This window comes from Dysidea avara, chromosome 4 (assembly GCF_963678975.1).
Source record: "Dysidea avara chromosome 4, odDysAvar1.4, whole genome shotgun sequence".
In the NCBI taxonomy this organism is placed as follows: domain Eukaryota; kingdom Metazoa; phylum Porifera; class Demospongiae; order Dictyoceratida; family Dysideidae; genus Dysidea; species Dysidea avara.
The window spans coordinates 42,139,943-42,166,155 of record NC_089275.1 but is presented as its reverse complement, the minus strand read 5'-3'; the positions used below and the strand labels follow the sequence as shown (position 1 = coordinate 42,166,155).

The window sequence follows — 26,213 nt, the reverse complement described above, 5'->3', positions numbered from 1 at the left end:
AGTAATCAATGGAAATGAATCTGATTATTTTCCTGTTTTATTGGGAGTCCCCAAGGAACCGTATTAGGTCCCCAGATGTTCTTATAAACATAAATGACATTAGTAAAAACATTAATTTTCATCATCTATATGTTTATTTGCAGATGACTGTGTTATAGTTATATTGCTGCCATTACTGATGGATCAGTATATACATCAGTAATGGCAGTACTAGTGATACTATTTTATTGCAGAGAGATCTTGCTCCAACTGGGCTTATATGTGGCAGATGACATTAAACTTTAATGTTAGCATTGGAGTGTGCCTTACTAACAGTTACAAGGCATCATTCACCATTTACAAGTGTTCTATGCACAGGCCATGTGTTTGCTGTTTAGAAAAATAAGGAATTTTTGCTGTTTAAGCTAGGCTACATACGCATACATGTATATGTTTACAGTTTTTTCTGAAATTATATATAGCTACTGGACCAAAAAGCTTATTTAAAGTTAAAGTAATTTTACAAGAGAAATGATATTAGTACTATTATGCAGCAAAGCAAAATCTATAGTTGATGTGTCACTTACATATAATTATCATGTTTGAACACATACATATACAGCATATAATCAAAGACATGTATTTGCCCAACCTCTGTCCACTGCATGGTATGGATAATATTTACAGTGGTAAGTAAAATCTTCATATATATCACTGTACAATACCTGAGCTATTATACTTGTTTCATACTTGTTATCATATAACAAATGCATGATGTTTTTGTATAACAATCAAATTCCATATCCAAAACAATTTTAAATCCACTAAATATAAATTCAAAATAATTATAAATCCACTAATATAAATCCAAAATAATCATAAATCCACTAAATAATTATAAATCCACTAAAATAAGACAAATTAAAGTATATTCAATGTGCTGCACTAAAAGACAGTTATACAAAAGCTATCAATACCATTTGATATAATACTGTGATATAGTACATAGTTACAATTACGTAAAAAAATAATCATGCATTTGCATTTGTGTATTAAGCTAGCTGTGTGTAGAATACCTGGTAAAGCTTGCTTACAGTTCAGCAAGCACTTCACTCATGGATGGCCTGTCATCTTTATTCCTTCTTGTACACGACACAATCAATGGCACATAGTGACGTTGTGGATCTGGCCACACTGCAGGTGCTGTAGGTAATACTTCATTTCTGACTTGTAAGGAAGGAGCTTGACCTGAGCACATCTCAAACATGAGGACGCCAAAGCTGTACACATCCATCTTCTCACTGTGCTCATGGGGATTTAGCACTTCTGGTGCAGCATAGGTAGGGTTTCCTGGAGCTGCAGACTGCATAGTGGTATGCCATAAGAAATTAGCCGATCCAAAATCTGACAGCTTTGCAATCCATTTGAACTTCACAGGACCCCTTAGTAATACATTGCTAGAGGAGATGTCACGGTGAATTATTGGCTCTGGAGAAAGGCAGTGAAGGTAGTTTACTGCACCAGCAATGTCTTGCAGCACCTGATTAAGCTGATGATCTTTGAGTTCACGCCGTCGAATTACATCATGTAAATTTGTCTCCATTAGTTCTGTTAGTATAATTGGATCATGATCACCCTCAAGAGTGGCTCCAAGAAATCTTAGCAGGTTAGGATGATGACAATTTGATGATACTTGCATTTCTCGAACAAAACGTCGAATGTTGTATTCAGAAATTATTTGGTTGTGAAGACGCTTTGCAGCTACTTCTTCACCTCTAAAAGTAGCTTGTACAACTCTACCATAACCACCATCACCAAGGTTGCGTTGAGTTAACATAACTTCATTTCTTGAAACAAGCCATTGTGGTTTAACTGCATTAAAAAGTGTTTGCATGGTGGTCATCTGATTTGTAAGTTGCTCCATCCTTCGTTGCATTTCTCTTTCAATTTGTTGTCTCATCTGTTGAAGTGCATTGTTGCAAAATGTCTGCATTTGAGTTGCTTGTGTTTGAAGTTGACCCTGTAGCTGAGCTACTTGTGTATGTTGCTGTACTTCTTGAGCTTGTAGTTGGGTTTCTTGAGCTTGTAGCTGAGTTTCCTGAGCTTGTAGCTGAGTTTCCTGAGCTTGTAGCTGAGTTTCCTGAGCTTGTAGCTGAGCTTGCAGTTGGGTTTCCTGAGTGTGTATCTGGGTTTCTTGAGCTTGTACTCTTTCTGTCAGTGTAGCAATTTCTTGAACAGACCCTGTCTCCCTTTGCTGAAAACTTTCTCTTAATATTGCAATTTCGTCTTCCTTGCTTTGTAATCTCTCCCTCAAATCCCTGTCTTTAGACTGTAGACTTTCTCTTAAAACTTCAATTTCTTGGTTATAAGTTGCTTCCATCAGCTTTTGGTTGTCCTTTAACTTAAGAATCTCTTCGTTGATGGCAATTAAATCATTTTCTTTTACCTGAAGACTCTTCTCTATCTCTTGATTTGCAACTGTCAGTGCTTGGTTCATTGCCTTTACCTGTTGATTCTTTGCTTCTGATTCTTCTTTATTGTGCTGAAATTGCTGTGACAATGTTGCTAAATTTTGAGTGATGGTTACAGTCTCCTTTTCATTCTGTGACAACTTATTTGATAGTGTCTCAATTTCCCTCTCCTTTTGATGCAATCTATTTTGTAGTGTGGTGAGATCTTGTGATGACTTGCTTTCAATCTTATGCCTTTTTGAGACTTTCTCAAACTCAGGATGATGCTTGGTTTCAACTTCAAGTTTGCTTTCTATTCTTTCTGTTTTCTGGGTGCCGATGTCTTCACTTGAAGTTACTGTGACTTCCTGGGGCACTATGACCTCTAGTGGTTTACTAACAGCAGATTTCAAACCTGAAGGTGGATGTGAAAACTTTGTGGGATTATTGACTGGTACTAAATCGGTTTTCGGTTTCACAGGTTTAGTGCGTATCTCACTCATTTCTGTCTTTTGTTTATGTTTTTGCTGTTCCCTTGAATGCTTTTCCATGCCAACACTATGCACTGTAGTTTTATGGCGTTTTGAAACTGTGGCAGATGTGGCAGATGTGGTAAGAGTGGATTGAGCAACTGTCTTGGTGGTTGACATGGAAGCAGCCTGATTAGCAACATCACTCCCACTCCTTTTGGACTTGGAATCAGTGCTGTAGAAATGAAATTAATTTTATACATAAAACCTATACAAATATTTAACAACCATCATGTATATTATGTGACCCACTGAGTGAAAACATGATGAGATCTAGATTTCTGTTTTGTGCATTGAGATACACTAGGTAAAATCTGTGTGATCAAAAACAATTAAAATTTTAAACATGTTTTAATCACTTCATATCAGTACCAAGACACATGATAGTGTGTAGTGCAGCCAAGAAAGCCAGCATGTCACACTGGGAAGAGAGAAAATGGCATTTTCATGCATGCATATAGCCCCATGACTTATTATCTAAAGCACACCATTTTGCACTATAGCTGTCTGCCAGGTAGGGTAGGATGCACAGAAATTTTGATTAAATTTGTACCAGCCACTTGCAAGATATGAATGTTCAAAATTTCTATTTTTTTCTCTCCAGCAGTAGGGGTCTTTAATTTCTTTTGTACACTTTGCAAATATTATGGAGTTTAACTAGTTACTCTAGGTTAATGTTGCAGTCAAGCATGCATGAGTGTATTATGATAGTGATGAACCCAAAGCTCCACCATGACTGGAGGGAACATTGGGAAGGCACACACATGAGAAGGGTTGGCAATAATTGGAGAATAACTTTGCGCATGAGTTAAAAGAAAAAGGCGCTGGAGAGGTGTTAGAACACATGATGCTACATGGCATAGTGAATCTTGTCCCACCCACACCACTCCCCTCTACCAACTATCTCATATTAGAACAATAATCACAAAGGGATTGTTGGGTGGGGTTTAATGTAATGTATTGCCCAAAAAAATAAAATAAAATTAACGGGGGTGTGGGGAGGTGAAGCATGCACCACAGACAGTCCCAGCAGGGAGCTTAGTAAATCCCCCCCATTTTTCCCTTGTCTTTTCCATCTTGATGCTAGCTCAGGGTGTGACAGTGCAGGGTTTCTATTAGGAAAGTTGTGGCATGCGGAAATTCTTGTGGCTTCAGAGAATGTTAGAATCCCCGAGCATTCCTACCTCCAAGCCTTTGTAGTAGTAAAACATGCTGTATACATCATGTAAAATTGTTGAAAAGGGGCCTATTTGGGAATTAATAGTAGGGCTGAGCGATACTACCGTATTAGCGATATATCGCGATATTTTGAAAGTATCGATATCGCGATATTTAGTTATTAACTATCGTGATAATAAAATACATTACCTGTACATTACTGTCATTAAAAATCCATTTGTTATGCAGTACTAGGCTAAGAATCCTTGGAAATGATAAATTCCACCCATCTGGTTTCCCCTGCAGAGAGGTGTGAACACCATAACAACCTCAAAGCATGTGTTACAATAACTGTTACTGTAAACAAGGATGATAGTGGCTAGTTTGCTATCACCTATAAGGACTTCCTGCAGGAATGCTGAGCAATATGCTATGTAGCACCAGTTATGATTGACTTATTTGTAAGTATCGTGAACTATTCAGTATCGTGAATAGTGGCTTTAGTATCGATCGTGATACTAAAATGGCAGTATCGCTCAGCCCTAATTAATAGGAGAATCCATGGAACCCTGCACACCTACCAAAACAACCACCATCTGTGGATGGTGGCAACCTGCTCACAACAGGGTAAGCCCTGCTGACCAGGTTAAACTGACAAGCAACATTAAGCTGTAATATACAAACATGTACCTCGATTGCTGTGAACTTTGGCACAAATGAAGGGTGAAATTTAAGCTCTAAGTTTGTTATGAATGTGATACATATCTACGGAGTTATGAACATTTATTAGCATAAAAAAATCAAACTTTGCTTATGGCTACAGGATAAACCAAGCATGAAATAACTTGAAAATAATATTATTGATGTGTACATAGGCTGATCATTGTAGCAGTGCCTGTTGATAGTTTGATAAACAATGGAGTTACAGCTACAGAGTTATAAAGCAAAAACTAAACAGGTGTAAAATCATGTGATTGAGATACAGTACCCTAATAGAGCAGTCACCGCAGGTAAAAAAGGTGCACAAAAATGTTGAATAAAATTATCAGGGTTTGAACCAGGTACCTCTATGACATCCTGAACCACTAAACCATTGCTATCTTGGCCGTTTATCTCCCTTAATTTCTATTCTAGTTTAAATCTGCTTATTGGTAAATGTTTATAATTTCACCAATGGAAATTCTAGGTTGCTCTAGAACATTCTATTAGAAGTCCTCATAAATGTGCGCTCTATTAGAATTAGAGATGTAATATGTTTACAAGTCTATCTTCAATAATCATCATTTTGCCTGTATAGATAAGAAAAGTGTGAAAAACAACCCCAAAGTCAGCCGTAGGTTGGTTTTGGGGCCATACAAGGTACAAAGAGAAGTGAACCCACACAAACCAGCCAAGATAGTGAGGCCTTTATAAGCTTGGGTGAAAAAGTTGTGAAATCAAAGGTGGCAGCCAAGGAATGGCTGCAGTGACGTTAAATATTATTTCCTTGGCTGCCACCTAAGTTTCAACTTATTAAAATGGGAAAAACAGTTCTAGACAGTCGGATGAGCAATAAATTGATATACACAGAGAGAAAATAATCGAAAGGCACTCACCATCATAACTCACTGATACAATGGCATACGGAGTTGAATTTTGGCTCATCATGTTTGCCAAGAATTTTGTGAATCCACCAAGGTATAGTTTTTCCCCAAGGTATGCTTCTGTGTTTGAGAAGGAAGGAAAATTGACTGAAGAAGATCGTTGGTAAATTCTTTCATCACCAAAAGGGTTTCTGAGTTACAGACATTTGTTTATGTTGATAAACAAATGTCTGTAATTCAGAAACCCTTTTGCGTATGGAGATGAAACAAGGATTTTTGAACTCGCTATGAACAGGCAAACAAATGCCCAGGATTTATCCATTGTATTTAGTGTTAATTCACCAACCAGTGAGATGATTGAAACTTGAGTAATTTATTTTCTGGAATTTGCATTTTTTACCAATTGTTTTAAATGCATTTTATAACAAAAGTACTTTTGTGCATAGATCGATGGTTTACCTGAAATTTGGTCACCATTTATCTTCGTCCTCTTTTTGAAATAAAGTGATATATTAGAAACATCCAGTAATTACCTCATTGACAGCTGAATTCCTAGTAACCATTGGCTGAATTGCCGAATTGCATCATATCAACTTTATTATTCACAGAAATATTTAGTAACTACGTATCTAAATACTTGCTATGGAATAAGAAACTCAACTGTGCTGTCTTTGTTTACATAATAGTAACCACAACAAAGTTATTATGGCAAACTCTAAACATCAGTAAAAAACTCAAGGAGCAACTAACTGTTGACAGAGATGTCTTATATACCGGTAGTTAAATTAAGGTTCAGTATATTTGCAGCTACATACATAGTTTCTTTGTGATTTATCCCATTTCTGGTTGTACATGTGTATATGTACTCATTTGGACCAATCAAGGGTCGTCTCCACTTGTCTCCATCGATGTATACAATAGTTTTCAACTTGAAGAATGTTTAACCAATTTTAATACCAAACCCACAATTACATAATAATTGTGCACTAGTCTGGAAATTAAGGATCAGAAATTGGACCACTATATGGGCATGTCTATTTTAGCACTAACAGATTCAGTTATGAAACACATGAATAGCAAAGCTGGATTTCATTCTTTACAAGTTTCATAATGCCATACTACCATACGGTGGCTGCGGCCACACGGTGGCTACTGCTATTAACGATTTAATTAGTCGAAAACCAGATATTAGTTAGTAATTCTGCCAAGTAATATAACGAATAACTGTTATGATGCAGTATGTTTGTGAAAAAATGAACACTTTGCTTGTAATAAGCCTTAGCAGATATTGAGTTACGCTTGTCTGAAAACATCAGTCCTGAAGTCAATCAGTGAAAAATTCCACTAAATAAAAAAATCTAAAATCTTGTAGCAACTTTCTTTAAGTACTTTTGGGCTTGGTTTTACCTAACCAATACTGCCAAGGTGCTATGAAGAGGCTGGTTTTAGGGTGATATTTTTGCCAGAAAAACCCAATCCTTCATGATCCCTAATCATACAGTACGGTAGTAGTGTATATTAGGGATCATGGAGATTTGGGTTTTCCTAGCCCAAAAATTCCCCCAAAAACCAGCTTCACAACTCCATCCTGGCACCTTGGCAGTATTGGTTATAACCAAGCCCAAAAGTTCCTTCAATACGATCCTAAAGGCTTCCAATAAATTGTTACAAAATTAAAAAAAAAAATTTATTCAATGGAATTTTCTACTGACTAACTGCCAAGCGTAACTCGATAACGGCTAAGGCTATGGGATTGATTTATTCACTGTTCGACGTCGCTTCGTCCCGAGACGTGCCTTTTGGCATACTGCAGTACGTACAATGCATGCATCATGGACTTACTTTTGTCCTCCTTTGTGTCACATTTCATTTTGCTGACAGCCCAAGGTGTCGATTCACGGTATAGCGAGATGCATGGCTTTCCTACAGTACGTTTGTAAATGGGAATTGTCCGTACTTTTCCGTGATGACTGGACTGATTGCAGAGATGATTCTAACACTGTACTTCGTTTGTAACACTGTGTAACGGGCTGAACATAGCTGAAAGTGAAGCGTAATGGCCGTTGCACTTTCGAGGCAGTAATTGATAATCGGGGGCACGCAAATCGTCGTATTTCAGTTCATGGTGACTGGATTGCTACAGAGGCATTTCTTCTACTGTTTTTCGTCTGTTGCATTGTGTAACGGGGCTGAACAAAGCTGAAAGCCAAGCGTAATGGCCACTGCACTTTCGAAGCAGTTTTTGATAGCTGGGGTGCACGTTCAGACTAAAACATTAATTCTGACGCCATCTTTTCTTTTGATGTGGTACACGTGAGTTCACCAGGCATATTAATGTTACATAAAAACAAGGTTAAGGAAAAATTAGAAATTTTAAGTTCGATTAGGGATCATAGGAAAAAAAAAAGTAGGGAAACAAGGAGGTCACCTACACCTGCAGATATAGCTACTAGTGAACATTTAATCCCTTATTCAGTCTTGGTCTTGGGTATAGACTGAATTACAGATTAAATGTTCGCTAGTATATCTACAGGTGTAGGCGACTTCTCTTGTTTCCCTACTTTTTTCCTATGATCCTTAATCGAACTTAAAATTCCTAATTTTCCTTATACTTGCATACAATGCTATCATATTATATGATGAATTTGCATGCTTTGAAAGTTGCTACTTACAATAACAATGAAATTGTCTACAATACTTACAGTATAAATTTTCCTACCCTATAGGCTCCCAAGGATGACATCCATTAATTTTCATCTACTTTGCTGAGTACAGGGGTGGGCAATATTTCATTGTTTTCTTATAGTTGTAGTGTTCACCTGAGCATTCACCTGAGCTCGCTAGTAATGTCAAAGAGGTGAACACGTGTTCACTCCCAATGGTTTTGTACTGGAACAAGCATGTTTTCTTGTTGTAAACACGTTTGTGTACCTGAATCATCTATACTAAATGTATGGGATTTTTTAAAGCCTCATAACTCACTTGTTTTTGCCCATATCAAAGTGCTTTTTTGATAAAGAGTTCTGGCATTTGAAGGGCTTCACAACACTACTAAATGCTTGAGCAGCTGGCCCTTGTAACAAGAGTTATTAACAAGAAATGAGGGCTCAGGTGAACATGAACAGACTAGTAAAGACTGATACGTAGTGTTGTATGTACAGTACAACAACAACAACAAAAACATCATAGGCACATTCATAACATGCAAACATAAAACACTAGCTGTTAACACTACGGAATAAATCAGCATCCTTAGAATCTGAACTTTGCTTGGACAGGCAAGACAGTTGATATGATGAAGCATGAGTCATCCAAGACATGTTATTTTTGTGAAAATTTCATTGATAATTCTTTTTTGGAGCCACCTCTAACTCCAGTAGCTTTCATTGCCAAAGTTACTCTTTCTCTTTCACCTACTACTTGTCTTGCTTCATTACCTTTGTTTTAGAGGCCAACACATTAATCAGTTTATGTTTAAAGTGTATTACCACATACAGTACCGCTCAAAAGCAACGTTGTCTCGCAAGAGTGTGAGCAATTTAAAACTCACTAATTAAAGGGCAAGTATCCATCCTGTTTTGTTTGGGATGAATGCTCGCAAGCAAAATGGGTGCCACACCCTTTAATTAGTGTGCCTTTTAATCATTCGCTCTCTCGCAAGACAACATTGCATTTGAATGATGCTGTACATGTGATACCATATACATAACTGACATTGTGTGCTGAGGAAAATGTGGAGCAGCAGCTGTGAAATATGTGGGCTATGCTATGTCTAGTAAAGTGCTATTATTGTCTCATCAAATATCCTGATGAGGATGTATATACCTGTGCTTGTACAATATGTTAGAGCTAAAGCACCGCCATGCGTGGGTATGGAAAATACAGCACGAGGGGGCGTGTCGAGACTCGAGAGGCTAATACAGCACGAGGCAAGCCGAGTGCTGTATTTGCCTTGAGACACCCCCCGAGTGCTGCATTTTTCATACACTCAAGCATAGGCAGTGCTTTAACTGTTATATTGTACTTCCTGGTCGTCTGGCTCGGAGCGATTTTCTCTAGTACTCAAACCGCTGTGATTTTCGGTGATCAGGATATCAGTAAGTGTTTAACTAATCTATTTCTAGCTGTAGAACAAACTAATAGGATTAGTTTGGCTAATTTTAGCGATTTACAATATCATGCACGTGATCAATCGTGCTGTCTTAGTGGAGTCGTGTGTAAAAAGCTTTGTGATCAGACAATCGGTAAGTGTTTATACAATCTATTCCTAGCCGTAGAACAAACTCGTAGGATTAGTTTGGCTGGTTTTAGCAATTTAGGTGTGTTGTTTACGTAACATTCCTTCAATAAATTCTCCGCATAACTACTGTATTTGCCCAATTAAGTGCATAATTGTACTGTATGACTCAGTTATGCAGTTGATTAGTACTGTATGGACAATACGATATGCGGCATCACTTTGATCCTACCACACAAAGTACAATATAGCAGAATTTCTGGCAACAAGTAACAGCTGTGATCTCAAAACTATCTAATAAAATGTTGACAGCTTGTACATGTATCTGTGAAAGGCATATGGTACATACAGTATACACATGCATGTAGCTGCCTTTCCCTATATCAGATGAACGATGTAAGTGTCTTACAAAGCTTTACATATTTTTACCACACTCTCATTACCTTGGTCACAATTAAAGTTTGCAAAGCAACTTCATATATGATCATTGAGATACAATATTGTTGCTTATTGCCAACCAGGCAGCTAATTAGCTTTGCACATAAGATCCTTGGAGTCCTTTGCTTTTACATACCCAACCCTATGATCATTAAACTACAGGCTGCAAGACACTTTACTGAAATAGGTGTGGCTCCATAATTCCTACAGACAGTAACAAATGATTTCAATAAGTGGGCGTGGTACATAACATACCGTATAGCCAGAATTTTTAAGGGATGAAATTTATGTGTAAAATATAAATTTTAAGTTTTTAAATCCACAAGTCTTGAAAGTGGTTTTAATAAGGTAATACTGTAGCTATACGTCAACATTAATTTTCACAATTATATTTTCATGAAGCTATTATTACTTGCAAAATTCACAAAAATTTATGTTAGTCAGGTTCACTATGTACTTTTGTTCAAATTTTATGGGGATTAGCAAACCTATATATTTTTGGAAAGCTTAGAGCATGAGGAATCTGAAAATCAATGTTTACATCTGCACAGATTTCTGCAAGGTCAGCATTTTTTAAATTTCAAAATGGTAGCTAATAAAGTAAGAAATTCTTGGTATATCAATTTTGATTTAACATAAAGTTCATTAAATGAACTCAATGGATTCTCTGGTGACATTTTTCACATCCCTATTCATTAGTGGTGATATTTAATCATGAATAATTAGAAATTTTTACAAACAGAATAGAACATCCATTATGCTGCAATAACTCAGAAATATTTTCTTGGCAAAAAAATTGAGGAATATTCCGGATTAAATGGATGAGATCTATGTATAACTGGTGCAAAGTATAAGTTTGGATTTCACTGAAACAGTTCAAGCCTAAAAACAACACAAAAGATTGAGTTACTCTAATAGAGCAGTCACATATTCCAATAAAGCAGTCAACTTTTAGTCCATATTTCCAATGTAGCAGTCACTTTTATGAAAATCCTAGCTAGTGTGCTTGTGTTAGGCATAAATTTCAGGAGAATAGCTACAGTGGCGTAACTAAGGTGGGTACTGGTAGGGCACAGGCCCAATCAATCAGTTTCAGTGCCCTACCAACTCAGTTTCCAGAAACTGGCCACACTAGATCGAAATACCCTAATAGAGCAGTCACCTAATAGAGCAATCACCCTAATACAACAGTCAAACATATATTATATAATTAGTATAATAGTAGAATGACAAACTGCTTAAATTGCTCTCATCTTCAACTTTAGAGAGTCTAAAATTTTTCTGGGGGGCATGCCCCCAGACCCTTTAGCACATCATGATTGCTGCAGCTTACCAAGGGTGCCCAATCAATCCTTCAGGGCTAGCTACGCCACTGAATAGCTAATACTAGGTTTGAAACAATAATTGTAATTTGCATAAAATACAGTATTCTCCTTTAAAAGGTAGCTTTGAAAATTAGCAATTGGCAACTATGATTTCACCCTGACTAGATCCAAGAGCACTTTTGCACCAGTTGGTGGCATGCATTGACACAGTTAATTATGTCAAAGATGACTGCTCAAAATTTATGGGCCTACATAATTATTATTAGAATGCTGAGAGTATGGAGATCAGTGAAAATCAATCCTTACATTTATACAGATACCTACATGTTAGTCAACTGGAAGTTTGAAAATAGCAGTCCATATGGTACAAATTTCTCCATATGTCAACCTCTTATTTGCAACAAACACTATTTCTATGTTCTCACACCCATATAGAATACATTAATATCCTCTAAAGTGCTAAGCAACTTAATTTGGCAGATAGTTATTGCATGAAACAAAGTGAATTATTAACATTGAGAAGTAGGGTGTAGCCACATATAAAGACATCAAAGCTATGTATCTACGTACATGTACGTATATGTAATAATCAAGACACACGGTAGTGTGTTGTGTGGCCCAAGAAGCTGGCGCACAACACCCGTGAGTATATTGACAAGAAGAACGAAAATGCATTTTTCGCACCTCCGTAGCTCTGTGCTGCCTTAAGGAAACAAGACAATTTTTGCTGTGGACATACCCTCCAATTTCAGTACTCCACATTCCAAATTTGAGCGAACTCGCTTCAAGTGTTCCTGAGATATGCAACTTCGAAAATTGGCTTAGTTTCTTTGTTTTTTCTTCTTATTTTTCTTCCTCTTTTCGCACACTTACAAAAACTGCTATAAAACGTGAACGCAATATTCGATTGCCTTGAAATTTGGCAAACAGAAGGGGGTATAAAGGTGCATCTCTGTACCAACTTTGGCTGGAATATGATAAACAGGCAAAGAGTTATTAGCGATTATTCGCGAAAAATAACACCAATATGTTGTTACGCCTACAGGGTAAACCGCTTATGGGAAGAAGCTGAAAATTGGTGAGTGAATAGGTTAACTATTGAACCTCAAACCTTTTGTGGTTTGACAGAAATTGAGCTAAAAACCAGGAAGATACAACGAAAACACCAACAGTGTGTAACAATTATGCAATTGAGATTAGCTAATAAAAACGACTACTTTCCACGCCTACCAGAAAAACCGCTTGGGGTAATGCTTTGAAATTCGCTGTACAGATGGAGTAATCATCTTAGAAGATTCGTCAATGGTGTAGAAGAATCAGACTTAAAGCCACGGAGTTATAACACGAAATCCAACTTGGTGTAGCAAGTGCGAGATCGAGATACTCTAATAGAGCAGTCATCCTAACAGAGGAGTCACCCTGAAAAAATTCAAGAGATCAGCTTGGAACTAGTAACCTGTATAGAGATCAGCTACAAACAAATCACCCTGTAGAGAGATCAGCTAGAAGATGTTACCTTGTGGGGAGTTCAACTACGTAGTTCAGCTAGAAGAAGTCACCTTGTAGAGAGTTCAGCTACAAAGAAACCACCATGTAGAGAGTTCAGCTACAAACAAATCGCCCTGTAGAGGGATCAGCTAGAAGAAGTTACCTTGTAGAGAGTTCATTTACAAAGAAACCATTATGTAGAGAGTTCAACTACAAACAAGTGACCTTGTAGAGACATCAGCTAGAAGAAGTTACTTTGTAGAGTTCAGTTGCAAATAAATCACCCTGTAGAGAGATCAGCTAGAAGAAGTTACCTTGTAGAGAGTTCAGTTACAAAGAAACCATCATGTAGAGAGTTCAGCTGCAAACAAATCACCTGTAGAGAGTTCAGCTACAAACAAATCACCCTGTAGAAAGATCAGCTAGAAGAAGTCACCTTATAGATAGTTCAGCTACAAATAATTCACCCTGTAGAGAGATCAGCTAGAAGGACTCACCTTGTAGAGTGTTTAGTTACAAAGAAACCACCATGTAGAGTTCTGTAATAAATATATGTATTATATATATAATTTGTGCATTTACTGATAAAATCAGAAATATTTAAAGTATTTAACATTTGCTTCATCTTTTCTTCTTCCTATGGTAAAGAAAAAGAGATAGGTTAAAAAAGCCCCAAAGCTGGCCATAGGCCGGCTTTGGGGTATACAAATACAAAAAGAAGTGAAATCTAATCCAAAACAGCCAAGCTGTAAAAAAAAGAGTGCGGCCCTCAAAAAGGCTATGGTGAAAAAAGATGTGAAATCCAAGGTGGCGGCCAAGAAATGGCTGTGATGGTAGGTTAATGGCAAAAATTTTAATAACGACAATTCAGGTGAATTTTGTGCCAAGACCAAGCGGCACCAAAATTCACCTGAATTGTTGTTATTAAATTTTTTACCATTAACCTACTATCACAGCCATTTCTTGGCCGCCACATCTTTCTTCACCATAGCCTTTTTGAGGGCTGCACTCTTTTTTTACAGCTTGGCTGTTTTGGATTAGATATCTAATACAGTTAATTCAAAGATATGAGCCTAACAATCATCAGCACTGTTAATTGTTGTCATTTTCGATGCATTATACAGTGCGATAGTACTATATATTAGGGATCATGCAGGAGCTTTCCAGTTCAAAGTATCACCCTAACATCAGTCTCAATTTTCCTTCATGACAGCTTAGCAGCATTGGTTAGGTACAAAAATGTCTTCAGACTAACCCCAAACTTTTTCTATAGCATTTTAAAATTTTCCTATTTAACAGAATTTTACACTGACTGACGGACTGACAGTCAAGTATAACTTGACATACGGATTTGATTTTGCCAACTGCAGACGTACAATACATACATCATGGGCTTGCCTTTGTCTACTTTGTGTTCTAGTTCTCTTTGCTAACAATGCAAGGTGTCAATTCACACTATATAGCGTGATACGGCTTAACTGTGGCTGTGTAAGTTTATAGCCAGTGTTTTCCATAGCAAGATGATTGATAGCTGAGACACTTCTCATGCCGTTCTTTGTTTGCAACGCTGTGTAATGGAAAAAGCATAGCTGAACATGAAGTGTAATGGCTGTCTCCATTTTTGCTTCATAATTGATAGTTGGAGCATGTGACCAGACATATATTTTGTCAGGTGCCCTTCTTCCTTTTGATGCAGTATATGCACAGGTTCACCAGCCATAGTTATGTTACAAAAACATCCTATATTTAATCCCTATACTTCAGTCTAATACAGTGGTGAAAAAAGAGGTTGTCTATATGCTGCAGTGGACATTTTATCCCTAATTCAGTCGTGGTTATAGACTGAATGAAGTTTAGGGACTACTATATCTGCAGATGTATAGGCAACCTCTCTTCTTTCACTAATTCTTATATAGCAATTCCCTACTCTTTGATTCCTAATCCAACTTCAAAATTTTCATTTTTCCTTCTACTTGTATGTTTAAATCTTCATGTGTACCACACAAACACAGTTCTATGCAAGGTAAATTGTTGCAATAGCACTAGCATTTTAGCATGGAGCAGTTACTTGTAAGCCTGTCATTAAAAACATGTTGGCTAGATATTTTATCACTGTGCTAAATGTCCTTTCTTTATTTTTGTCATCTTCTGGATAAGAATCACTCCATCGACAACGGAAATATTTGGATTATTTTAAAGATGTGTGATATGCAATCATTCTGTACCTGGAAAGCAAATTTTCATTGGATTAACAGTTAGGTAACAGTGGATCCTATAAATTTCAAAGATTGTGTATCAATTTTAAATTGTCGGTGCAGGTCTATCTGGTACATAAAATTGCTTTTGGTGATCAGAGTAAATCCACTGTTGTCAATTGTTTATGTGAAAAGGAAACTTCCCTTTTAGGGGAGAGCTAATTCCAATTACTGTAACTTTAAAATGAAAATTCTCCATCTAGTAAGCACATTAGCAAAAAATGGGCTCAAAAGTTGACTACTTATAAGTGACTGCTTTATTAGAGTATCTAAATTTTAAGCTGTTTTTTTTTTTAGGTTTGAACTTTATTAGTAGAAGTCAAATTATATTTTGCACTAGTTATACTTTGTACCAGTTATACCCAAATAATCCAGAATATTTGTTCACTATACATTATTCCTGAATTATTGCAGTATAATAGGTGTTCTTCTCAGTATTCCCTTTGTAAAAACTTGCAATTATTCATGATTAATTAACTGTCTCAAAACCTGATATGGTAGAATTTTCTTATTTTTTAGCTGCCACTTTGAAATAAAAAAAAATGCTGACCTTGAAGGAATCTGTGCAAATGTAGACATTGATTTTCAGATTCCTCATGCTCTAAGCTTTCCAAAAATGTATAGGTTTGCTAATCCCCATAAACTTTGAACGAAAGTGTATTTTTTTGACATAGTGAACCTGACTATGTCACGCATGATCCAAATTCAGATATTCTACAAAGCAGGTCAGACCCAGATGACCCAAACAGAATGTGACCTGGTCGATCCAGATGACCAGACCTGGTTTCAATCCTGATCTCAACTTAGCCTTAAGACATAAAGTAGTGTCAGGACTACAAAGTAACTGTAGTAGTGCATGTATAGTAGTGAAGACAGCCAATGTATACATGATGTTGGTTAAAGACAATATTTAACTACTGTTGGATACCATAATTCACTTTATTTTCATGCAAAAAAAATTTTCGTCATAAAATTTTTGTGTAAAAACATTTTTTGTATGATTTACATGAATGACTGCTCTATTAGAGTAGTTCAATCTTTCGTAAAAATTTCCATATAAGAAATTTTCGTATAAGTTTTGTATATGAAAAGTATTTTACAATGAAAAAAGTAGCAAATTATGGAACTCCCTGCTTTGTAATGCTCAGATTCGGTTGTAGAAAACCTATAATATTATTATAGTGTGTTTACCATTATACCGTAATAATATTATTATAAAGATTTCCTGTTACACTTCACTTTGTATTGTGAAGCTAATCACACACTTTGAGTTACAGACATACCAAGTCTCACACATTGGTGTGAACTCACTCATTTGCACACAATCTCATACGCATGGAACTGCTAATCGCTCACTTTGCAGAGTGGCTATACTTTTTCAGCTATCTTCAACATTTGCCATTAATTACAAGCTCCAACATGCACTTACAATTGAATACAGTAATTATGCTTATAGACACTTACTTCTACTATTAAACATTAAAGTTATAAGTAGCACTAAAGTAGGCATTAGATTGAGTTTGATGAGCTTACAAGGATGGAGTGTGTGGCAGTGCTACTATTCATAGTGCGATGGGTTCTATCTGAAACTGAGGCTACTGATGAGACATGAAGTGACTGCGCAGCTAAATTTGAGGAAGTTTAGCTATTCCACTAATAGGTGCATCAAGTTGTATATTTATGAGGAACTATCAGTTAATATGCATATTACACTATTACATCCTGTAAATGACAGTATTACTCTATTAATTTTTACGTTGCTTTGCACAGGGTTATGTTTACAGAAAGCCTTCCTCCTACGATAATGGGAGCTCTGTGGCGCATTAATTGTAGATCTATATGTCTAGTCAGGGCAATCTCACTCCTAAGTGATTGTGATCCTTGGCATCTCTGGAGTCATAGCTCACAAAGTCTTACAATTACAACTCAACTTCTATGACTCATATAGAGGTTTACTAAATCACTTAGTCACCAGTGTGCCCTCAAGAAATTTAGTACATGATAAACACAAAAACACACTGCAGTACTTGGTGTACGTACATGTCTTTCTATATCTTACTCCACCATTATGTGCATCACTGACTGTTGAACAAATCAGTGTTTAATTTAGCAAAGCTGGTCAAGGAGACAGCTAACATTTGCTGTCATAAATCGTCGAGTAACAATTCCTTATTCTTGGGAGCAGAATCATACTTTTATTTTCATCTTTAATACTCTTTGTTAATACTGTAGCACTATTCTTCTCTGTGTTCTAATAATTGTGAATAAATAGTAGACTATATAGCTAAGCACATCTAGCTTTTGCCGTTACTCTGTTTACAAGTAATCATGGCCACCCCTTGAATAATTATTTTTGTGGGTGCCATAGGAACTTCAGGATGAGTGTTCCATTGCTCTTTCACCCCATACTCATGTCATGAGGTATGTACATTAAACCATTGCAATGTAGAGTCTAGTTAGATACCATGACCTATGGGAACTAAGTGATTTAGTAACCCCTCAGGCCCCTAGTAGCATTCTCGCTGCACTTGGGACTCTACAGCCTCGGGTTACTTAATCGCTTAGTTCCCTTGGTCTGGGTGTCTATTAATTATATGGGATTTGAGTGAATCATTCACTTTTTACTGAACTGACATTGAATTATGAAAATGGTGGGCTTGTGTATGCGAGTGGCTTTACTATTTTCACTGTTAGACTTCAAAACTAGGACATTAGATGCAATACCATCTGGTGAGCTGTTTATGTTGTTTCCATGTATCCTTTACCTCCTCATACAATTCATCCTCCCATATTGGATCTTTAGTCTTTAAGGAATGTTAGTATATGAAAATAATTAACTACTGACACTGCAAATACGCAAGACTAACACTAACCTACTGATGGATGATGATGGTGCTCCTAAATCAGTTGATCTTACTATTGACATCTACAGTATATATGCATAAGTAAATAAATAAACAGATAAGGATGATAAACCAGTGCTCACATTAGTTCCAGTGTAAGTATTTCGTGGCCAGGTGCCATCTTCATTTTTCACCTCTAGCAGTAGTAACTGTGAGGAGCAATATCATATGGAGAAAATGTATGGGAGGAAAGTGCAATGTACAAGGAAATTTTTACACATAAAACTGCCAAGCAACACACACACCTGGTTAGTATACAGTCCAGCGTCTTGTATGGATTCATCCAATTTGGACAACAGATCGTAAGTGCTGAGCATGTACTTGTGCCACACACGACACTCCTTCTCTTCAGGAACAAAAAACGTCTCCTTCATCACCTTCATAAGATCACCTACAACAGCACGCAAAACACATTCCCTATTTGCACACAATACAAATTGGAATTACATAATTTTCTCCAGCCTAATAAAACACCCAGGATGTTGGTGTAATGGTTGGCATAGACATTTGTGTAGTTATTCATGCACAAAAAAAATATGATTACTTAATCAATTCATTGCCCTCATTTTCATTATAGTTATGTGGCTTCCCAAGATGAACGACACCATTCATCTTAAACAATGCCCCTTTACTACTCTACTCAATTCTATGAATGTCTGTTTTGTTTTCACTATTACTCACTAAACAATTTGCTTTGTAATAATAAGCCAACACTCATTATGGCTACCATACTGTGGATTTTCTATCCATTTGAACATTGCCTACTACATATTGCATGCTGCTTAATATTCAATGTGATTCATGCACTAATGTACACTGCACATTTCAAATACACAGTGTGCAATGTTCTAGTAGACAGAAAATCCACAGTATCATTACGTAAATGTAACCCCATGATAAAATGCAACAAACTAGTTTCATCACTGTCAACCTCACCTTGTATATGTGGCTTCCCAAGATGCGGTAATAAATTCAGCTCCTGTCAACTGAGCCATCATACTCCTAATGTTATAATGATTTCTTTTTATTGAAATTGATTTAAAGGTAACCAAAAGGTACATCTATAAACTTTAATTACATTGTGACACATTTCTATCTAGTTATAAGACCTCAGGCTAGCCTATCAATGCTGTTAGCACCTGTCTAGTCTTCTGCAATGAACAGGTACATGGGTAGTTGTATATCACTAGGAAACACTACTTTACAACATATGTAACTCACCCACAGTGTCTGCCCTACTGAATTCCTTGGTCAGAAATTTGTCCTCGTCTGGATGTAGTGCCAGTTTGAACTTCACAAGGTACACCTCAACTTTGCAGTGTTTAACATAGAGCCCGTGCTCCACCACCTTGCGAGGGATGGCCTGTGATGACTTCTCTATTCCATACCAGGCCACAAATTTCTTCCACACTTCTTCTGGTACCAGTGAATAGTTCAAATCTTCCATCAACTGATCTTTCAGGGTATCTCTGTTTTGATCTACATATAAGTACATGTCAGTGTACATATACCAAAACAGAGAAGCTGTGAAAAAGGGTGTGGTCTCCAAAAAACCAGGTGTGAAATCAAAGATGGTAGCCAAGAAATGGGATGTGAATGCTAATCATTTTAGATGATCATTAAAATTGATCGCCATTAAGTCATTTCTTGGCCACCACCTTTGATTTTGCAACATTTTCACCGTAGCATTTTGGGAACCTTTTTTCTCAGCTTGGCTATATAATAATAATAATATGGATATCGCTTCTTTTTGCTATTGCAAGCCCCAAAGCCACCCATAGTCAGGTTTTCTTTTTACTTGTCGTGTTTATTTACTACAGGAATGAGGAAAAGTGCAGACTTTTTAAATTTTACTTGTGGTTTATATGTCTAATTTGATGTTTATATTACCTACTGTAAAAACATCACACAAACTCTCTACAGGGTAACTTGTGTGTAATTAAATTCTCTAAAGAGAGACTTGTAATGTAGCTGAGTTCTCTAAAAGTGACTTATTTGCAGCAGAACTCTCTACAGGGTGATTTGCAACTTTGCAGAGCTTTCTACAGGGTGACTTGTAACTTAATTAGTGAACTCTCTACAGGCTGACTTGTAACATACAGCAGCTGAACTTTATACAGAGTGATTTTCCAAAACTATTTACAGTATATCAAAGGTGATTCTAAGGGGAAGCCAGGGGGCCATGGCCCCTCCTGCTGAAAAATAACTTTTTAAAAATCTTGAGGAAAAGTTGCAGCATTGTTATTTTTTCATGTTTTTAAGGCTGTTTTCAAGCCTTAAAATTGCAAAAATCCTATAGCTTCTGGGGTGCAATCCCCAGACCCCTCTAAAATTCTGCTTTGTATTACAGCCATACAACAATAGTCATGCTGTTCCCTACTTGGCCACCCCTGTAGGTCAGGTCTAGAATCGCCACTGCAGTATACGTATAACTGAACTCTGTATAGGATAACTTGCAACGTAGCTGAACTTGCTATGGGGTGACTTGTAACATATACGTACAGTAGTTGAATGCTCTAACAGAGTGATTTATGACATCTGACTACCCTAATGTACTATAAGAGTATCACAATTTTGTACTTACTACATGTAGTTGATTTTCCCTTTACAACTCAGTGGTTTTAAATCCAATTGTAAGTATATTTTTAAATATTCAATTTTGAATACATTTGAGAAACTAAACAAACAACACATTGTAAGCCAGCTCTTCCTCTCTCTTCTAAGCTACTAAAAGGTCTTTCTATGTATGATGATTAATCTATACACCTGTAGTGATGTATTGATCATAAAACTCTTGTAGAGACCCTGATCTATTTAATTAATTATAATCATGTAGTAAATGATCTTTGCTATTTTAAGGTCATGCAACAAAACAACTCATAGTATAAATAGCTGATGTTAGTTTTATTTTTGCTGTTGTTGCTACTTTTAACATTATGATTATTGAGTTAAAAGCTGAAGTAGTATTACCTGGGCCAGCTAAGCTATAACGGCCCCTTTGGTAAACCACACACCGGTTATTTTGGCTCATTCCTTTCGTGTTTGCCTTGTAGGCATGGCAAGTATTCATTTTTTACTACCAAAACTCAAGTACATGGTTATTTACACTGCTGTTTTTATGCTGTATCTTCAAGGTTTTTATCTTCAATAGAACAACATGTTGGAGATTTGATGGTTTAGCTATATACATACAGATTTTCAGTTTTGGTGGTTTATACCCTGTAGGAGTGACAATATATTGGTGAATGATTGTTAACAACTTCAAATTGTTTATTGTATTCTTGGTATCTCAAGATTCGCCTTTACACCCCCTTATACATTCAAAGCTATTGCATAAGGTGTTTATATTTCATAAAAGCTTTTGTAAGTGTGAAAAAGAGAAAGAAAAAATAAAGAAACTAAATCATTTGAAAACTCTTATCTTAGAAATTCCTGAGCAATTTTGCTCAAAGTTGGTATGTGGTGACTACTAAAGGTAGAGGGAATCTCAATAGCAAAATCTGTTTCATTGCATAAAGGAAGCATGAAGCTACGAATGTGTTAAAATAAATTGTTTTCCTTTCAACAACACAGTGGTGTGATACACATCAGCTTCTTGGACCAAGCACCACACTACTGTGTGTGTTGATGTACAATTAAACTTCATCAATAGGGTCACTTGTGACACCAAAACATTTGGTCTTAATAATGAGGTGGTCATAAAGTACATATTTGCTATATGTTTGGGACCTAGTAGAAGTGGCCACCACTCTAATTTAACGAAGTTGCTGCTAAGGTTTCGCTGTACATATGTAAGCTGCATATACATATAATCATATATACAAATACAGAAATTTCTTTTAATTCAATATTTAATATACATCCACACCTTTGAACAGTGCTGAGGTGTCCATAGGTCCAGGGTGTGCAGAATCATCTCCCATTTGTGCCTGGTCCCATTCATCATATCCAACATATTTCTTCCACTGTTTGAACCATCTCAAATCCACCAAGTACCTGACAATGCAATGTTATATATAACAATAACTACACCAACTGAATTAATGTAGAGTTGTATGCATGTAGTATATGTATGTACGTACAGTCATAGATTATATATTCGTTACCTGGGATATGAAACAGAGTACTTCGCTTTTGACACTCTAATTAGAATGTACTATAGTAATGCGCATGTAATGGGAAGAATGTAAAAGACTGGCTAAAAGAAGTATTTGAAGGTGAGCTAGTGTATAAAATCCAGTACTGATAAAATCATTAAGTTAAATTGTGTATTTGCAGCCTAACTGGAGTTAAGCGTCTTCTCTAGTGATTCAGAAAAAGATCCAGAAGGGTGGGGTGCCAGTAGTCACTGGCAAGGTCTCTGAACAAGAACAAAACGATCCGACGGATCTGCTGTTAATCGATGACGCTGCTACGTACTGGACTTCCATGATACTTCCTTCCTGGGTAGATGTACAACAGGCATGAGTTTAGGAGAATTTGCTAAGAATTGGTGGAGCTGCATCATATGATTATGATGTGATGTGGGTTATAATAAATCCTGAATCCTGAATCTCATGTGACAACCACCTGGTCTAGTATTTATTGCAGTAGTATTATAGTACATCTGGACCATAGCACATTCATATTTCTCGCCAGTGGACACCAGTGGATGTATTGCATCACAGATGTAAATTACAGAATAATTTTATGTAGATTATGCACTACACAGATGGTCTAGCATGTCTTGTAGCTTAGCCTGACCAATCATGAATGCAACTTCAGAGCACAGCTAGGAACAACATAAATTTGTAGCATATACCTATAATACTACTACAGTGTAAGTTATTAACATTACAAGATTTTGATGTACTAATCATTTAAAGTGCTACAATTTCAATATTTTTACTGCTACATGGTTTACAGCTGAATGAAAATACAAGCTGGTATAATGGCTAGGAATGATATAAATTTTGAAAATATCATCAGTAATTCTCCACACTGGTGGGTAGTAATGACCACCATTTCGTGAATGACCTGTACAGTATTATCACCATTATTGATTGACAAGATTGTGCTGTATGTACAACACAACTGTACTAGGATACTGCAAACACCTACAATAACTAGGAAACTTGTCCATGGTCTCGTTCGCACCAGCACACCCCCTTTCATGGGTGTACACAGGAATTTTGAAAACGAGTTACCACTGTACAGCTAAGTGGTTGTTATATTAGAGTAGTTCATATTACCTGACTGCTCCATTAGAGTATCTCAATCTTTTCACGAAAATCATAATTCAGAACAATGCTATAGGTGTTGCTATCATTTAGAATCCACACAAAAACATGAAAAAATGGTGCGGCCTTAAAATAGAAACTATTATATAAAAGTTTAAAATGTGTCCTGTTTCATGATAGATTCCAGATTCTGGAAACCTGAAGTTTCGATGTCTTAAAGTTTCAAGTAGTTTGATTTCCTGAAACCCTAGGGAAACCCCCTTGGTACGTCCCTGTCTTTTACCACAAATATTGTTACAGCTTCAATTTATTTTGATTCATTCAGGTTCTAAATTCCTCGGCATTGTGTTGGACAGTCTTTTTGTTAAACCATCCGCCTCTTGTGCTTCTAAGGTGTCCCAAATATGTGGTTGATCTCACTGTGCTCTGTTCTCATTGTAATTTGTCACTGGATATTAGTAAATAACTTCCCTTCCTTCATTGGAATGCAGTACAATGGTTGCTTTCCAATAACATTCTATCTGTTTAACCAGCATACAGTACTTGTAGGTAATGTGTAGTACCATTGAATGAGCCCCAAAAAAAGAGTGAATTCTGTGAGTCATGGAAACCATCACAAATTATGTGGCACTTCATTATATCACTCATGCAAAGCTTTGATAATAGACTACTTTGCGAAACAAAAGTACTGAAATAGTACCAGTAGTTTAGCTTGGCAGGTACACAAAAATTTCTTGTTGCTAATAGCAACTCTTGCAAACATCTATCCACAACCTGACATCCTAGTCTGAAATTGATAACCTAACCAGGTAATACAAATCTTACATGAGTCCTTTACTGTAGAAAAGCGTCAAACAGTCTAAACAGAGACATTAACACAATGAAATTGGTACACAAAAATAGGTTGTAGCCACTGTCCGTCAGTTTTTTTTACAAATTTTTACGAATTGACCGCTTCTTTTTAGTAACACGGTCTTTTTCTTACTTAAACTCACTTTTAAACAAACAAACAACGAAGTAGAGTTAACAGTTTTCGCCTTATCGCTGAACTAGAATGTGGAGCGCATAGAAATAATTAACGCGGATTGGAATTTTGGAATGTACGGTTGCTATTGGAGCGTGCCACTACGTTTCATATCCTGGGTAACGAATATATAATCTATGGTACAGTGCACCCACAGTTATTAGCAAACCTGGGGAACATAATTAAATATTCTGTATTACTGAAATTGAGCTACCCTAACAGAACTTTCAACTTCCTTTACAGAATAAAAATTTAGGCATCCAATCCACTGTATGCACGTATTAATTGGTAGGTAGGTAGGTAGGTAAGCTACATATGTGCACGGAATATTTTACAAAAATTAGTGTTAAAATTATGAAACAACACTATTGTGATAGCAATGAGTAATCCCTCTACTACTTGATACCGGATTATATATTTAATGCATAACACAAATATGAATTTTGTATATATTTCTACTACCAAAGTAATATGTAATATGAGCTGCCAAATTTCACTTATAATATGGCTAATGTTGTACACAGTGACACTATACTATTGCGATAGTTTAAGCAAATGTCAAGAACAGTCTGCGTCAATTTTTGTTCTGGCCATCAGTCCCAGTAGTGTACAATGAAGAGCCAAGTTCTTTTGACAACCTTTGGCTGGCTGCATCGTTCTATCTCAGAATAATTCTCACCTTGCCAATGCTTTAATTAACTCTTGTGTGCCACGTGACACCACTCCACCAACTCCAGACAAAAAAGGCAAATCCGGTGAAATATCTGAACTTAGCTGCTCTTTAAAAGTGTCCACTGTTATATAGTGTCTCTCTAGTAACTATGAAATTAGATATCAGGAACTTGAACAGGAAAATACTTTTAATATTTGTAAACTTCTGCACAATGAAATATGAAATAGCTATATCCCATATATTCAGATGAAATCATTGTTATTACAGTTGACCTTAGCTAATAGGCCTCAATCTCAACAATATCACCCTCATCGTACTAGGATATAACTTGGGGTACATGAAACTTCATTAATAGGGTCATCTATGGGAACAAAAGTATATTGATGGTGGACGTATTAATCACAGGGGAAATTGGTCAGATCCTTACCATCTGTGTTGTTGGTGAATAGGCGGATAACTACAGTGCATGTACAAACTGCAAAGTATGCCAAATTAGGGGGGTATGGGTGCAGGAAAATCTTACCCTCTGCGAGATTAAATTTGGAAGTACAATTCTGACTGATCAACCATTGCAAGTTATAACTCTGACTGCTCTATTACAGAAACGATAAAATAGGACAAAGGGATTTGTCCGGGTAATTCTAGACATTTATGAGGTCACTGTATCACCATAACATACAAGGACATACTGTATGTACTTATCAGGTAGTTGCAATAAAAATTATGCGAATACATCTTGTTTATGCATAATTATAATTACCATATGTCACCCTTCTCTAGTCTTTTTTTAAGTAGTGGAGCTATTTCATTTCTTTGTTCAGTATGAACTGGAGGTTTCTCCTTGGTAGTTCCTGTATCTCCATGAAGAGCAGCCTTCTTAGGTTTGGCAGTGATCTTCGCAACTGGTTGATCCATATTGTTTCCCATACAGTATTCATGTATATGATATCC

The 26,213-nt window shown here is 36.6% G+C and overlaps 1 protein-coding gene across 1 annotated transcript; it reads right to left on the bottom strand.

The window, feature by feature from the left end:
* Nucleotides 1–572: 572 nt before the first annotated feature.
* LOC136252214 (probable serine/threonine-protein kinase drkD) lies at nucleotides 573–26,213 on the bottom strand. Its single transcript, XM_066044605.1, has 8 exons — nucleotides 26,023–26,213; nucleotides 22,215–22,342; nucleotides 19,568–19,825; nucleotides 18,592–18,737; nucleotides 18,430–18,495; nucleotides 18,317–18,369; nucleotides 18,209–18,247; nucleotides 573–3,134 (listed from the first exon to the last, which is right to left on the bottom strand). The coding sequence occupies exons 1-8, from the start codon at nucleotides 26,187–26,189 to the stop codon at nucleotides 1,070–1,072; spliced, it is 2,922 nt and encodes a 973-aa protein (XP_065900677.1). The 5' UTR covers nucleotides 26,190–26,213; the 3' UTR covers nucleotides 573–1,069.

Coding starts and splice junctions, on each gene's coding strand:
- LOC136252214 (XM_066044605.1), bottom strand. CDS start 26,189: ATGGGAAACAATATGGATCAACCAGTTGCGAAGATCACTGCCAAACCT. Junction 19,826..22,214: donor CACCTCAGCACTGTTCAAAG/GTGTGGATGTAT, acceptor ACTTATATGTAG/ATCAAAACAGAGATACCCTG. Junction 18,370..18,429: donor ATACTTACACTGGAACTAAT/GTGAGCACTGGT, acceptor TATATACTGTAG/ATGTCAATAGTAAGATCAAC.